The sequence below is a fragment of the Lytechinus variegatus genome, chromosome 8 (assembly GCF_018143015.1).
Source record: "Lytechinus variegatus isolate NC3 chromosome 8, Lvar_3.0, whole genome shotgun sequence".
NCBI classification, from domain to species: domain Eukaryota; kingdom Metazoa; phylum Echinodermata; class Echinoidea; order Temnopleuroida; family Toxopneustidae; genus Lytechinus; species Lytechinus variegatus.
In genome coordinates, this window is record NC_054747.1 from 9,407,406 (window position 1) to 9,425,287 (window position 17,882).

General features: G+C 35.5%; 1 protein-coding gene across 3 annotated transcripts in view; it reads right to left on the bottom strand.

Annotated features, from left to right (window-relative positions):
• Positions 1–9,134: 9,134 nt before the first annotated feature.
• Positions 9,135–17,882, bottom strand: part of LOC121419941 (double-strand break repair protein MRE11-like) — a 28,475-nt gene continuing 19,727 nt past the window's right edge. For 2 of the 3 annotated variants that reach the window (XM_041614426.1, XM_041614427.1), the window contains exons 13-19: positions 17,274–17,441; positions 15,712–15,777; positions 14,689–14,866; positions 13,614–13,771; positions 12,023–12,093; positions 11,069–11,103; positions 9,135–9,970 (exon numbers count right to left, since the gene is read on the bottom strand). In XM_041614426.1, coding sequence (XP_041470360.1) covers positions 9,900–9,970; positions 11,069–11,103; positions 12,023–12,093; positions 13,614–13,771; positions 14,689–14,866; positions 15,712–15,777; positions 17,274–17,441 — 747 coding nt within the window. In that variant the 3' untranslated portion in view covers positions 9,135–9,899. Of the gene's footprint in view, positions 9,971–11,066; positions 11,104–12,022; positions 12,094–13,613; positions 13,772–14,688; positions 14,867–15,711; positions 15,778–17,273; positions 17,442–17,882 lie in introns of all 3 variants that reach the window. The other variant, XM_041614425.1, reaches the window with a different exon arrangement.

The window sequence follows — 17,882 nt, forward strand, 5'->3', positions numbered from 1 at the left end:
GGTCACAAAATTGTACCACAATCAGTGTCAGAATTTATTTTTTATAGTCATTATCATTTCTTCTATTACCCTAAGTAAAGTAGAATGTCATTTCCGCATACACCCGTAATTCCGAAGCTTCGTTATTCCGAAGGTTCGGATATTCCGAAGGTTCGTTTTTCCGAAGGTTCGTAATTCCGAAGGTTAGTTAGTCCAAAACTAAATGATTAACTAACCTTGTTTCATTTTCGGACTAACGAACCTTCGGAACAACGAACCTCATTTCGTTTTCGGATTAACGAACCTTTGGAACATCGAACCTTATTTCGTTTCCGGATTATCGAACCTTCGGAATAACGAACCTTCGGAATAACGCCACAAATGTTCGGATTAACGAACCCTTTTACGTTTCCGGATTAACGAACATCGAGGTATAGGCAATTCACGAGTTTCGGAATTACGAACCTTCGGAATTACGAAGTGTAACCGTCATTTCTATACGAGTCCTACGTACCGAGAGTCCGTCCGGGCGAATCAAAGATCAGGTGCCTAGAAAGTTGAAAGAGAAAACATTCTGTCCATGTGCGACACTCGCGGTATCCAAATTTTTTTTTTTTGGATGAATCTAGGTCTGATCTCTATTTCAAACAAAATAGGGGTTTTCATTATTTTTTTCATCCATGATGCGATACTCTACTCAATTTTATCTGCATCTTAATGAGCTGGCATGTTATTACTCAGCAGATTCCGAGATGGAGATTTATTTGGACCATACCATTTCAGCATGTGGGTGTCGCTAAATCATCACTACTTAGCAAGGTTTCCGTCTGTGACAAGTGACAACCTATGTATAAAGAGAAAGGTCGAAATACTTCAAATGGGCATGATTTAGAAGCATATTTATTTTAATAAATAAATTCTATTTCTTATTCTGGGATTGCCCTCGATAAGCGTCTTCGGCTTTTTGGCAATTCCTCCGTATATTCAGATTATATTATGTTCTGCTTCTTTGGTTGTTTTTTGTATTTTTTTCATTCTTAACTGATTCTTGTTTGTATTTTTATCATGTTTTTTACATTGTACAATTTGAATTTGAATATGGAAATAAATGAATTGAAAATTGAATTGAATAAATAAATTCTAATGACGCAGTCACATTTACCCTACGGTGGCCGTACGGCGAGTCGAAAACAACCGATTTAACCTTGTTTTGTACCAGCTACATAAAGGTTTTTTTAATACAAATGTATTAAAACGGCTGTTGTTTTTTTTACTCGCAGTAGGGCCGCCGTAGGGGAAATGTGACTGCAGTATTACCAATTCCAAACTATTTGACAAGGTCAATTCATTTAGAGGTAATTGCAAAGGGAAACTCGACTATCAATGACACAGAAACGTTCTTTGATTTGCACATTAATATGAAACCATGGCAACCAAAAATGTATTTTACGAGAAGACTTGATGAGAACTTTTAATGATAAAGCCAAAAGATGTTACTTTGAAAATGTAAAATGCATTTAAAGATAACTGTCCGTCCAAACTTAATGACGACACAGAGAGGCGAGGAAGGGTGGAAGAGTGGGGTAAAGTTTTGCGAGATTTGGTAAAATACATCTGAAATTTTCACCCCCAAAATATGAATTTTAGGGGGCGAGTTGAAAAAATGGAAGAGTTACATATCAAGATAAATTAAAGCGGGTTAAGAGCATAAAAATTGAGGGTGGTAAATATCGAGCAAATAACTCACTACCCTTGTTCATACTCGTCTTGACATTCTTCTGTTTTTAAATGTATTTAAAGGTCAAGTCCACCTCAGAAAAATGTTGATTTGAATCAATAGAGAAAAATCAGACAAGCACAATGCTGAAAATTTCATCAAAATCGGATGTAAAATAAGAAAGTTATGACATTTCAAAGTCTCGCTTAGTTTTAACAAAATAGTTATTATGAACGAGCCAGTTACATCCAAATGAGAGAGTCGATGATTTCACTCACTCACTATTTCTTTTGTTTTTTATTGTTTGAATTATACAATATTTTAATTGTTACGAATTTGATGATTAGGACCTCCTTGCCTGAAACACAAAATGTTAAAATAATGGAATTCCACGTGTTCAGGGACGAATGAAACTTCATTTCACATGACAATGACGAGAAAATCAAAATATTTCATATTTCAAACAATAAAAAACAAAAGAAATAGTGAGTGAGTGACATCATCGACTCATTTGATGTAACTGGATCGTTCATATAACTGTTTTGTGAAATGAAGCGAAACTTTAAAATGTCATAACTTTCTTATTTTACATCCGATCTTGATGAAATTTTCAGTGTTATGCGTGTTGAACGTTTCTCGTTTTATTCAAATCAAGTTTATGTTGGGGTGGACTTGTCCTTTAATCCACCAAGGCAAGCATTAGTGAATATGCATTAAAGACAGAATATGCACTTTGCATTAGTTCACACGAGACATTTTCAGACATATGGATAGCAAATTTCAGCATTTTACCAATTGTTTGAATGTCCTTTTCCTCAGCTGTGATATCAAATTTGCCTCCCGAGTGTTTAAACGACTGTTTGGTGACAATATCATTTCCAACCCTTGTTTTTCAATTACCCTGATGGATTTATCGATTCTAAATTTAGGAACGCTCATCAGAAATTTCCCCTTCAACTGTGTCCACAGTCCCATGCAAAAGAGAACATGTGTCAGGATATAACCTTTGAACCCACCGGGAAAAAAAAATCCCCCCCCCAAAAAAAAAAAACCCTAAAATGTTCCCTTGAAAGTTTTGGCTTTTATGTTTGCTCACTTACACATAATAACTCCATGGATCATTTTATTATTCTTTTATGAGCAACTTGGTCAATCAGTGTAGATATTGAGCTATAAACCAGTTAGATATCAAAATAGGTAATTTAGATTGAGGGGAGATTCACTTTTTGTGTAAACATGATTATATCAGACCTGCCAACCTGAACAAGAACATTTCAATATTTTTAAAGCTGCACGTCAGGATTTGGGCGAGGAAATCAGTATTTCTGAAGAAATACCAAAGGACAACACATAAAACTGAAACTTGAGAAATCAGTATTTTGCATGAAACCATCAGAATTCTCATTTTTCAGTACTAAATACTGAAAATCTGTACTACTTGGCCGCTCTGTTATATGCATACACAGGGAACAATATGCTGGTGGCCAGAATTAAAATAACATCAGAAAATCAAGAAAATGATCACCTTAGAGATATTTATATATATGAATTTTGCGCTAAATGATTTATTGCTTTGGTATATGATTAAAGAAACATAATTATATAATACATTTTTTTTTACATATGTCTAAAAGTATATAAACGGATGCATCATTTTAGCAAATGAAAGTGAAAATGCAAAGTATGGGTACAATTTTTAATCCACTTCAAGAGCACTTTACATTAAAACTTGAATTTTTGATCTAGGCCCCTAACATCAAAGATCTATACAACCCATTGTACAATTAAAGGGGAAGTTCACCCGAACATAAAGTTTAGTGTAAAAATAGCAGAAAAATCAATAATAAAAAATATTGGCGAAGTTTTGAGAAAAACACATCAAAGAATAAAATAAAATATTAGAATTTTAAGTTTTTTGATGTGTGATGTCATATGCGAGTATCTTCCCCACATATAGGATAGAAAATCAATAAAATGTCATTTTCTCAGAAAATTGAAAATAGTGTTTATTGTGCCTTCAGTATATCAATAGACAAATCATTTCACGCCCGCTACTGAAAGAACTAAAATCATAAGTCACCAGAGCTAGAACTATTAAAAAATTGAAGTTTATGGATATTATAGTACATAACATATGGGGCAGCTGCTCGTATAGGACGTCACAAATCAAAAACTTAAAATTCTAATATCTTTCTTAATCTTTGATGGATTTTTCTCAAACCTTCAACAATATTTTTTTATTTATTTTATCTGCTATTTTTACAACACACTTTGCGTCAGGGTGAACCTCCCTTCAAACACATAACTGTAAGTCTATGACCAACCATTGTAAGCAATAATGTAATCTCTTGTTGAAACAAGTGTTCAGTCTTCATCATGGTCTTTGTATAAGTAGGGACAGTGATTTTCTGCAATCGCAGAAAACAAAAAGTATTCACAGAAACTGCCTTTTGATACAGAAAGTTATAAGCATTAGTTGAGTTTCAAGTTTGCTCAGAAATCAATTAATCTCATTAGTCCTGAAAAGTATCAAATCTATTTGATTGTCAGCTCTTACGATTTTTTTTTAATTTACCATGTACAAAAACACAAAAGTTACCATCAAATTGTGATTTTAAATTGCAAATATGTTCCTTGGTCCTTGTCTTGTTTCATAAAGGTCAAGTCCACCCAACAAAATGTTTATTTGAATAAAAAGAGAAAAATCAAACTAGCATAACACTGAAAATTTCATCAAAATCGGATGCAGAATAAGAAAGTTATGACATTGTTGATTATATTTCACAAAAACAGTGACATGCACAACTGAGTGACATGCAAATGAGATGATGTCCCTCACTCACTATTAATCTTGTTTTTATTGTTCAAATTATACAATATTTCATTTTTTACAAATTTGACAAAAAGGACCAACTTGACTAAACCCTATAGTATTAAACAATGCTAATTCCACATGTTCAGGGAGGAATTAATCGTTGTTTCACTTGACAATGTGGAGAAAATTAGAATATTTCATGTAATAAAATATAAAAGAAGTAGTAAGTGGATGACGTCATCAGTCTCCTCAGTTGCATACAGACCAAGATGTGCATATAAATTTTTTTGTGAAATTAAGCGAAACTTTAAAATGTCATAACTTTCTTATTTTACATCCGATTGGGATGAAATTTTCAGTGTTTTGCTTGTTCGATATTTCTCTTTATTCAAGCCAACTTTTTGTTGGAGTGGACTTGTCCTTTTATAATCAGATGCTCTGTTACATTTTAATGTACACACACATGCTCTCGACGTTAAAGTGGAGGAACTGAAATTCAATTCAATTCCATTTGTATGTGATTGCAGCAAAAACAGTGAAGGTCTAAAATGCCTTGTTATTCTGAGTACATCAATATGTTACATTTAAAACATACACAAACACATTGCATCACTGGATATTTCTCAACATAAGCAGTGAAAAAAAATATTTCACATAGGGACAGTGATTTTCTGTTTTACCAGTACATAAAACGGAAATTCCATTTAGTTCTTATACTTTTCATATAAAAATTAACCTTTGCAAAACGGAATTCAGGGTTTTGCTGTGTATATTTTTAGTGAAAAAACGGAATTTCCATTTTTCGATCAAGTTGAAACGGGATTACAGATTTTCAGAAACGGAAAATACCATTCTTTGAAAACCAAAATCACTGTCTCCATATGTGTAGAGTCTGATTGTTTAATTGGGCAGTACATATACAGCATAAAGCATGTTCGAAGGTGAGAATTTGTTTATGACGTATGATAAGCAAACTGAATATAATGAAATAGTTTTTACTTGATGTGGATAATGTTATAAAACATTATCACTCATTCACAGCAGGATTGGACATGTGAATCAAAAGTATAGCTCTGTGAATGTTATTTAATAATCAATAATCTATATGAGACACTTTGGTTAGTTGACTAGGAACTATTGTCATATGTTGCTAACATACCAATGCAATACTAGACATATTTTTTCAATTTGTCTTGCATGTGTTGACTCAAAGACTAATTGTGAGCAAAGTCTAATGAGCACTGGGTGAAAACCCAGGAAGTAGTTTGATCAAAAGTGTCCACCAGACTGTTCTCCTGCCCGAACGTGCACTGAATCGTACATAAATCCTTGAAACTTTGCTTGGCAGGGATTAAAATTGCTTCCATCAGCGCAGTATTTCAGACAACACTACCAGGTTCCCAAAATGTATTTTTCCCTTCTCAAGAGGAAGGAATTCCTTTGAATTCAAACATACAGTGTATGAGGTCTCGATAGATTTGACAAAGGCACAATTTACATGTGCATTTGTGTATCAAATCAAAGTGATTATAAGGTGTAGACTACTTCTACACTAATACAATGCAGACTTCCACAATGAATTTCAGTAGCCTGTATAATTATGAAGAGCTAACATGCAAAAGGGACTTAATCCATGTTTTATCATTTGGCATTTTCTTGGATGTTGAAATGGACATGCACCATGTGCATCAAACTGACTATAGTCCAACTCCCAAAATTTCCAAGAAGTTTATTAAAAAATGGACGTGAAATTTATGTTTTCATGCAAAAGGGGCTCAATCCGAAAAACTTTTCATGCAAAAGAGACTAAATCCACATTTGCTCAATTTTCATAAATCAATTTTTTGTTGTTTTTTTCCACTTAAATCAATGTTTCCATTCAAGAAGTTTTGTTCCTTTGTTTAAAAATCATAAATGTACGTTATAAAAATGAAAGTTACAAAATACTCCAGATTTCTATTTTTCATATATTTTTGGATTTAGTCCCTGTTGCATGAAAAATACAGAGGGTTAGTAGATCTACAGAAGGTTTAACAGTAATGTATTAGTTTTCCTCTCGTCTCCTACCTTTCCTATTGTCAGCATAGATGTTGAAACCGTGTAATGGTCTGTTTAACAGTTACATTTATTAGTCTTGCCTGACATAGCAACATCTTGAAATTAGTTTTCACGCAAAAGGAACTAAATCCATAACAAGTGGAAGTTTTATGAACTAGGTCCATATACTTTAGAGGTTATCCCTACATTTCAAAAACTTAACCTTGGTTAAGATTTTGATATTGATTCCTCCAACATGGTCTAAGTTCATTGACCATAAATGACCTTTGACCTTGGTAATGTGACCTGAAACTAAGGCAGGATGTTCAGTAATACTTGATTATCCTTATGGCCAAGTTTCATGAACGAGGTTTATATACTTTATAAGTTATGGTGACATTTCAAAAACTTGATCTTGGTTAAGATTTCAATGTTGAGGACGCCGCCACCATCAGAAAAGCGGCTCCTATAGTCTCGCTCTGCTATGCAGGCGAGACAAAAATTATAAATATAAAAGAATCATATAAAATAAGAGACATCTCCAGGATTTTTGGAATTGTCATCTTTGTTACCTATATTGATGACTCTTGAACATATTGTATGAACATGCTGAAAGGAAACATAGATTTGGGTGATATAAAATATGTTGATTTATGAAGAAATAAAAAAAAGTGGATTTAATCACTTTAATTTGCAAGTAAACTCTTCATAAATGAATACACTATTAAAGGACAAGTCCACCCCAACAAAAACTTGATTTGAATAAAAAGAGAAAAATTCAACAAGAATAACACTGAAAATTTCATCAAAATCGGATGTAAAATAAGAAAGTTATGGCATTTTAAAATTTCGCTTATTTTCAACAAAATAGCTATATGAACGAGCCAGTTACATCCAAATGAGAGAGTTGATGACATCACTCACTATTTATTTTGTAATTTATCATATGAAATATGAAATATCTTTATTTTCTCTTCATTGTCATGTGAAATGAAGTTTCATTCCTCACTGAACACATGGAATTCCATTATTTTAACATTTTGTGCTTCAGGCATGGAGGTCCTAATTGTCAAATTCCTTAAAATTGAAATATTGTATAATTCAAACAATAAAAAACAAAATAGTAAGTGAGTGACATCATTGACTCTCTCATTTGGATGTAACTGGCTCGTTCATATAACTATTTTGTTGAAAATAAGCGAAACTTTGAAATGTCATAACTTTCTTATTTTACATCCGATTTTGATGAAATTTTCAGCATTACATTTTTCTGAGGTGGACTTGACCTTTAAACAACATCACCATCTCATCTTATTACCAAAGTTATCTGTTCCATCTGTATTGCCAAATTGATTAGTACTGCATGCAGGCTGCAGTATGCTTAGTAGAACTCATTTTATATCACCTAGCAAATGGTCTTTGCTACCATCAATTTGGTCTAATTACCATTTGGTCCAACCATGACTTAGTTCAATACTCACTAACCTCACTTGGTCTATCATTTAGACTAATACCAAAACACTCTAATTTCCTCTTCATTTGTCAAATGAAACTTTGGTTCGTAAACAATTTTTTTTCATTATATAGACTATTATCCAGGGATCCAGTGTTACAAACATAATGACAACACTTGGCTGGATGTCTCTTGAGGAAAGGAGGCGAAATCACCGAATCATCAACTTATATAAGATTATCCATGGAGAAACTCAACTTGACTTAAATAAATATGCCACGAGAAAAAAAACGAGATTAAGAAGATCCCATGATGAACTGTATGACGTCACTTCAAAGTTCATCACAACTACCCAACTGGCTAATTCCTTCTTCCCTGAAGCAATCTCCCACTGGAATAATCTCACAGTGGATATGGTATCCTCCAAAAGCACTGACATACTTAAAGCAAAACTAAACATGCAAAACCAGCAACAAAGCAAAACAGAGTAATAATACACCCACTCTCGTCAGCCCTGAGTTACCCTTCCTGGTGGAGGTCTTCAGGGAACGGAACTACTAGGTACAAGGTATTAAGTAGACTTAGACCAAGGAGATTTCATACAAAATGGGTTTCGACTAAGTGGAAAAGGACAAACTGGTAGATGGGCCAAATGGCAATTAGACCTAGGCAAATGGTTAAAGGGGAAGTTCACCCTGAAGAAAACTTTGTCGTGAAAATAGCAGAAAAAATAGTAAAAAATATTGGTGAAGGTTTGAGGAAAATCCGTTAAAGAGTAAGAAAGTTATTAGAGTTCAAAATTTTGGATTTGTGACGTCATAAACGAGCAGCTGCCCCATGTGTTATGTAATATAAAATGTATGAATTTCAAATTTTGTATGATGCCTTAATTTTGTTTTCTTTTCATGATCGGGTATGAAATGATTTGTCTATTGATATACAAAAGTTACAGTGAAAACGATTTTCAATTTTCTGAGAAAATGACATTTCATTGATTTTTTTTACCATTCGCTATGTAGGAATGCTGCTCGCATATGACGTCACAAATCAAATAATTGAAATTCTAATAACCTTTTAATTATTGGATGAATTTTTCTCAAACCTTCGGCAATATTTATTATTATTTTTTCTGCTATTTTTACAATAAACTTTTTGTCAGGGTGAACTTCCCCTTTAAGGGCCCAGCAACTGACATATCATGGGAAAATTGAAACAATACGAAATTTGCAAAAGGCCAATTGACTTGCATAATATAATCCGTCCGTCAAGAGCGTCTGTCGGACTAATGCAATAAAAGTTCGGACAGCACGAATTTGACCGGACTCGTGATGGTTATTTACTTCGGATCATCGATCATGATTCAAAGATATAGATCGCCCACTGTGCATTTCAAGGTTGTCACTTGAAAAGTGTCAAGGGTGCCTTTCTACAAGTAGTACAGAGATTATACGGTACCTCAAAAAAGTGGGGGTCTGCAAGGGCAATCACATATTGCTTAACAGATGCACTTTTGCTGAGGCACTGTGTAGAGTGCAAGACAAAAAGGAGTGCTAACAGACTGGTACAATGTCCCATCTTTGTATTCTCAGTCCATAGAATTCGGTTATTTTCACCACTCAGATAACAGAGCTCAGACTGGTAAGATGTCCCATCTATGCATTCTCAGTCCAAAGACATGAATGGGTTTCAGTACTGAGATGTTAGTACCGTCTGCCTCTCTTGGCTTGGCTCCTGCACTAATTAACAGATTTGTAAGATGTCCTATCTTAGCATTCTCATTCCACATAATTTTTAATGTGCATACTTCCATCATTCAAACTGCAGTACTAAGACTGGTAACATGTCCTATCTTTGCATTCTCAGTCCAAAGGCATGAATGGGTTTTCAGTGTTGAGATGTTAGTACCGTCTGCCTCTCTTAGCTTGGTTGGACGAGCTCATTGCACTGAAGGGGTCATCACTGTCATTCTGTAATCATAAATACAACACATTCAAATGAATTTCAATTCACACAATAAGGACATCTGTGAAGAATGTGGAGAAGGAGGAAGAGAAGGAGAAGGAGGGGGAGGAGAAAGAGAAGAAGAGGAAAAGGAAAAAGAAAAAGAAAGAGAAGGAGAAGAAGAAGGAGGAGAAGGCAGAGGAGGAGAAGGAGAAGAAAAAGAAGAAGAAGGAGGAAAAGAAGAAGAGGAAAAATAAGAAGAAAGGGGGAGGAGGAGGAAGGGAATAAGAAGTAGACTACAGACAAAGAAGAACAGAACAGAACAAGAAGCAGAAAAAAGTGATGAGTGATCTACTTCACTGGACCTCTACAACACATGTATAAAAACAGTGACATGACATTTGTTCTGGCAAGGAACAAATGTCATTTGCTCCGGTCTTGATATCTCAGAGGATATAGGGTTGGGACTGTAATAAAGTGTTTGGCTCTGAATAATGTAAAGAAAATAATTAGGAATTATTTAGTTTTGGAGGTTAGGTTGTTTGGCTTTAAAGAGAAATGCCAGTAATTGCAGTAAACACTGATTTCATGAGAAAGTCTGTAAAAAAAGGCTTAATTGTCAGTATATCATCGAGAATCTAGTACAGTTACATAAGCTAAACTTTGTGAAATCTTGAAATATACGCTGAAAAAGGTTCTCACTGAAGATCACCAACACAGATAGGCACACGTGGGACAGTGTATTATTATTGCTGGAATAAAGACCCGACGCAAGTGACCGAATCTGCGCTTATTTTGCTTATTTCTCAGCAATTACACAATTTCTTCCAGAATCCTGTGGCACATATTTTTTATTCATACAAACAGACACTTGGGTGGTCATTATATTTGATTCTGTAAAAAGTCATTTTGAGATCGTTACCAATACTGGAATTTATCTTTAACGTTCAGATTTTCCATCAGAGCAATTGTCGCCAGAGCAAATGTCATGGAACCGTAGAAACATAACAATAAAATCATCTGAACTAAGCCACGACATTTAATTCAAAGAGATGTAATGGCAGATTGGCAATCTACTTTTTGAAATCCAAATTTGTGAAAAGTGTTTTTAGGGTTCATTCTTACTCTGAGGAGTCACTGATTTCGATCACTTTGTTTGACCTAGCAAGCAAGCAAAAAACATGAAAATATTGGTAAATTAAGAGGCTTTTATAGGAGGAAATTATAATTTGTTTAACAAATTTTCGGCATTACTCCTATTTGTTTAAGATCAGTATGCTCGATCTGTAATGAAAATCATAAGATCAGTATGCTCGATCTGTATGAAAATCATAAATCATAAGTCAGAAAAAATTGGAACCAGTGGGATTCGAACCTGCCATCTACTGCTTTCCGGGCAGCGACTCAACCACCAGGCTATTCTGGTTCACGGCTAAGCCACGATGTACTGGAATTCAAATACCCTCGATCCTCTTCTTTCTGACTCATTACTATTCAAATGCCGTCCGCCGTGGACAATAGATAGTAAATTAAGAGGCTTTTATAGGAGGAAATTATAATTTGTTTAACAAATTTTCGGCATTACTCCTATTTGTTTAAGATCAGTAATGAAAATCATGAAAATATTGATTGAATAATAAAACAAAGAATACATCAAGAAAAATATTTCTATGTAGATCTGTAAATGATCCTTACATTTGAATTTTTAACGTGTCAAAATATTTGGAATTTGTCGCAATTCAAACAGCGCCAGCTCAAGTCTAAGAACTACTCATACAGTCTCTGACGCATTACCCAGGATTCAACATTTCTCAAAACAAATACCAACTAGAATGATTATCTATTTCCCAAAATTTCATACAAGACTTGCAAAGAAACAAAATGTTACAGTATACCTCCAGGCATTTTTTTTTTCGAAATAAAGGAAAAAAAAAATACATGAATTAGAATTTCCAAAATATTTCTGGTTGTTTTAGAGTTTATGAATGAAGGGTACAAGATATCCTATTAAACAAAATGAAGACAAAGAAGAAAAATGAGAAAAGTTCCTAACAGACGGGTTTGCACAAAAGACACTTACGTTGTTTTCCTTTTAGCTGTTTTATTGTTTCTTGACACTGGCATGGAATCCATATCATCGTCATCATCATCCTAGGAGAAAAATCATCATCATTATCATCGTTGCCATCACTATCGTAATCAGTGTTGTCATCACCTTCACAATAATAATCATTCCTCGTCCACTTTCTCCTTCTCCTCATCATCTTCTTCCTCATCATCTTCTTCATCATCATCTTCATCACCATCATCATCTTCTTCATCATTATTTTCATTACTATCGTAATCAGTATCGTCCTCATCTTCACAATCATTTCATTTCATTTTACACAAATCAATCAAAATACAACAAAAAACATACAACTCATTCCGAAATAGTATGCATAATTACAATATAAATGCAGATTCTAAGTGAATGGACCTAAAGTAAAGCAAAAGATTGTTGTGGATAGGCCCTTAACCCTATCTAGGCCGGGGTATTTTGGGAGTTCCTATGGCCGGGGGGGGGGCCTCCCAGGCCCCCCCCCTAAGATCTCGGCCGTCGACCGCGCGATCGCGCCGAAATTTGGCACGCGGGTTGCCTTGGGCATAATCTACAAGATTGTATAGTAATTTATTTCATGCGAATCGCTATTAAGTGATTATGCTAATTTATGCGTAATTAGTATGCGAAATCATACTTTTCCCTCTAACTCCCTAAATAAAGCTCCAAATGTACTAATTTTTGGTACAGAAACTCTTTGTGGTGTCCTTAACAAGTGTACATGAAAAAAATTGTGATATCAAATCATTTTCTTATGTATTATATTGTTTTTTGCAATTTCTTATGTATTTCTTTGTTTTTTTGACCTTTTGTTTTTCATTGTTTTTTCAATGAAATTTGTTGGGGACTCTTCTGTGATCATAAAAAGCATAAAATGAATACATTTAGACTAGAAAAAACTAAAAAGAATCATACATTTATGAATTTTGGTTGAAAACACAATTTGCATTGACTTTGTACACGAAATCACGTTTTTGAGCAATTTTCGGTCTGACATGCACTTACATAATGTTGCGTAATTTCGGAACCACGTACCCGGGTGATGCAAAATTGGTCTCGAAAGTTGCGAAAGACTTGAAAGTAAAAAGTCAGCGAATGGCGCGGTCAAAAAATTTCGCACAGCGAAAATATCGCGCGATTCGTTGAGGGGGGGCCTCCGAGGCCCCCCCCCGGCCTAGATAGGGTTAACAAATAACTATTGCGTAATCATTGATAGCTAAATATTGTTATAGAAAGAATAGAGCTGAGCTCGGAGAAAGTTACAGAAACTAGACAAGGACGAAAAGAGAGAACGTTACAAAGAACAGGGACACACAGATTACTAGACAAGACAAGGAAGACAAAGCAAAACATAAAAGAAAGAAAGAAGACCCGTCTATTATATTGCTGTTCACAATTGCAACGTTTAAGTATGACATGAAATTTTTGTACAGAATTGGTCGCATGCCAATGAAATAGAAAATAGTAGACGGGTCCTTTGTAAGGGTATCATCATTCCTCATTATCATCAAAATAAGACAGAATCATCATAATCATCACCACCGTGCTTGTATCTTCATCTCAATCTCACCTCAAAGGCAATGGCTCCTGGCTTGGTCCTGTTGCTTGATGAAGACGCGTTTGCAAAGGATGTCATCAGGAGGCTCTGTTTGGAAGCTGCTGACCCTCGACTCGATGAACTTTGACCCCTTCCTCCTTTGCTACCCCTGCCACTTCTGCTTCCTCTTCCTATAACCAAGTTGTGCATATAACATGAATGATGATGAAGTATGTAACTCCCACAAGAATGTAGAAAAGTATCATTCAATATCAGACATGAACTTAGAATTATGCCTCTGCTTGATTTGTCATTGATGCTGATTTGCTGTTGTTCTTTTTCTAATTATTAAACCTACGTTTCAAAATAACCATGAAGAGTTTTGTCTTCCGCCCGCCCCATTACTCCCTGGTAGTCACAAAGGAGTCATCCCACTTATTCTTTAGCTCTGCTATGGTGCACAACTATTCCCCTCATCTACACAGTCCAATTTGATTCATACCTCTTGTGGTGCAGGAAGTTTCCCCCTATTCCTCCTCCACCCCTCCTTCTGGTAAGCACAAAGAGGTAATCCATCAGGGTTCCCAGCTTTTCAAGAAAACAAAATACCCTCATTTTTTTCCATGATGAAGTTTAAAAATTCCCTGATAATTACTCAAACCCATTCCCAGTTTTGCATGTTTTCTACTTTTGTTGCAGTGAATTACATGTATTTTTGCAACAAAATATAACAGAGTTCGACTGACTACCATGCTTTAGACTTTTGGGCAGATCAAAATTCCCTGATTTTTTCCTCATTTCAGGCATTGTTCCCTGATTTGAGGTATTTTTCATTGAAATCCCTGATATTTCCCTGATGGGCTGGGAACCCTGCAACGTCCCTTTTTATCTAGTACACTATCCTGGTCAAGTTTTAAACAAAAATTTCGGGAGCTACTTTTCACAACTTACTGTCTAAAACATTTGAGAGCTTAAACACTGAGATGAATGGGAATTTCCCGGGCTCTCATGAGCATTTCGGGGGCTAAATCGCCGCCGAACCCCCTCGTAACTTTTTTTCTACTTTTGTCCCCCCTCCCCACTTACACAGTTCGAGTTGGCTTCATACCTCTTGTGGCGGAGCTGCCAGCTGCTCCTCTTCCTCTCCCGCCCCTCGCCCTGCCACGCCCTCTGGTAGACATGGAGGAGGCGTCCCCATTGCCCGTCACCATGCTATCGTCGTCACTGTCTCCGCCGTAGTCCTGGGAGTAGGCATCCGGTCTCTGACTTCGATCTTCATCAATGGCCTAAGGTTGGTGAGATTTAATAAAAAAGTAATGATTATGACAATAATTGTTCAAATAACTGTTGCAACATGCAGGACACAAACAAACTACAACCATTGGGGTTATTTATTGTGGGGGCGGAGGAACAAAAAAACCTGTGGCCAAATACCGGTACATGTACATTAGACTGAGAGGAATACCTAGAATCAAAATTGCCTCATACAAAAATGGTAAAATACAACTAAGAGCCGCCTTTCAAATAGGTATTTTGCATCCACCATTCCCCCTCCCACTCCAAACTCCATCCCGCATCATTGCAAATCTATGCACACCACGGGCCGTGGAATGCTTTTGAAAGTGGGGTGGGGGGCTAACCATGCAAAAAATCACAATAAGATGGTAATTTTTATGTTTCTGTACACTGTTTTGGAAAAAATGTGGGGAAGGGGCTGAAGCCCACCCAACCATCCCTTCCCTCCTCCCCAGCCCCTGCACATCTCAATATGTAACTTACCAAAGAAAGCATTTTTAAAACTCTATTTTAATATTGGGTGATTTCAAGTCCGGTGTTGGCCTTGGTGTTGAAATTTTGATTGCTTCCCCTTGCTCCAAAACTTACTCAGAATTCGTAAAACTGTTCCAGATCACATTATTGACATCTAAACAACTAGTGAGTGACTTCTCAGAACCGTCTTCATTTTATGTTTGGTGTTATAATCATGTAAAAATTGACCTAACACCAACACCAAAAGGTCAACACTGAACTTGAAATCACCCATTGTAGCCAAAAGCTAGAAGTCATGTATCTTGTGTGCATCGTTCACTTCCAATAACTTTTAGATAGAAAATAAACGACTCTCACTTACTGCTTTGACTTCATTGGTGACGTCTGCTTCACTCATTTGTCTTCTCTCCTCTTTAAATCGATGCAGCTAGGGGAAAAAAATACAATCACAAGCAACATTATCAATCAGCTCTGAAGAATGGCAAATACTGGCAAAGGGTCTCGGTATCTTGATGAAACGTTGAATACATAATCTTTGAAGTGAGCTAGCAAAAAAAAATGGTACAGCTAAAATCAAATCATCAATCAGCATTCAAGCAGGGTTCCCACAGAAATTTGAAAACAGAATTACACGGCTTTTCCATGACTAAATTGCTGCTTTCCATGACTTCCTTTCTGGCACGGTTTCCAAATCAGACACGTTATGATGGCCTCCACCTCCCCTCACAGCCATCCATTCCACCCACTATCTTACTCATAACATGAACATCTAATATCATTAGTATATGGGCTGTTTCTGACCAGGGTACCATTCTCGTTTCACCAACACCCAAAATTCAAAAGTATCTTGAACACAATTCCACGACTTTTCACAAATTTTCCAAATTCCCTGACTTTTCCATGACCACAATTTTTTCCAGGATTTTCCATGACAGTGGGAACCCTATCATGGCTAACAAACATTCCTAATGAGTCTACGTAATTTTGTCAAAACTTGAATAATCTTTAGCTTTATTTTTTAGGGCCTAATCACAGCATGTAGAGCTTTGCAGCCAATATTCCACGGTGATCCGAAGTCACTTTAAAACAATTACAAACAGAAAGAAGAATTTGTTAGAACGCGTAAGGAGTGCTTGTTGTTCAGAGGTGATTATCTCCAATAAATGGGTTAAAAGACAAGTCCACCCCAACAAAAAGCTGATTTGAATAGAAAGAGAAAATTCAAATAAGCACAACACTGAAAATTTCATCAAAATCAGATGTAAAATAAGAAATTTATATTTTAAATGTCCGCTTAATTTCACAAAACAGTTATATGCACATCCTGTTCGGTATGCAAATGAGGGGACGGAAGACATCACCCACTCGTTATTTCTTTTGTATTTTATTAAATGAAATATATGAAATATTTTGATTTTCTCGTCATTGTCAAGTGAAACAACGTTTCATTCCTCTCTGAAATTTCATTATTTTATTATTTTGTGGTTCAGACAAGGAGGTCCTAATTGTCAAATTTGTAAAAATATTGTATAATTCAAACAATAAAAAAGAAAAGAAATTGTGAGTGAGTGACATCATCGACTCTCTCATTTGCACATCACTGAGTTGAGCATAGATCTGTTATGTGAAAAATAAGCGAAACTTTAAAATGTCATAATTATTTTATTTTACATCTGATTGTGATGAAGTTTTTAGTGTTATGTTTGATTTTTCTCTATTTATTTAAAGTAACTGTTTTTTGGGGTGGACTTGACCTTTAAACGCAAGGACAGATTAAGGTTTCCTAGATGATCAGAAATGGACACACATGGGGATGGATTTACTATGTTATTCATAAAGGTGTGATCAATACCTACAAATGTAATCTTTAATTCAATTAAATCTACATCAAACATCCCCCCCCCCCGGATCATAAATCCCTACCTCATCGTCGATGTGATCTTCCGTTGTTCTCCTGGTCTTGAGTTGACCCTGTGTTTGCGTCAGCTGGTGTTTAACGAGGGCTTGGATAGCTTCCTTCTCTTCCTTGTCAACGTATTCCCGGACGGCTTGGCCCAAACCCTTCTCCGACAACAGTTCCAGCTGTTTTGACTACATATAAACAAAGATCAAAGATACATGTATATAAATACGTATTCCCAGACGGCTTGGCCTAAATCCTTCTCTGACAACAGTTAAAGCTGCTCTGACTTTATATAAGCAAAGATCAAAGATATATAAATATGTATTCCACAAGGGCTTGGCCCACACCCTTTCTGACAACAGTTCTAGCTATTTTTACTACGAGCAAATGAAAGATGGGTTTCAAGTTTTATCAAGTTTCAAAATTTATTGATCAAAATCCACACATATTGGATCATTCGCAATTTAAAGAAACAAACACTTATATGGACAATTACAGTAAGACACAAAGTTACAAATCAAATATATAAATAAATATAAATACAAAATACAGAAAAATTATGGTTAACAATTTTCATGTTGAGCCCTAAAACATATTCGATACATATTCAAATCAATAATTGACCTCTT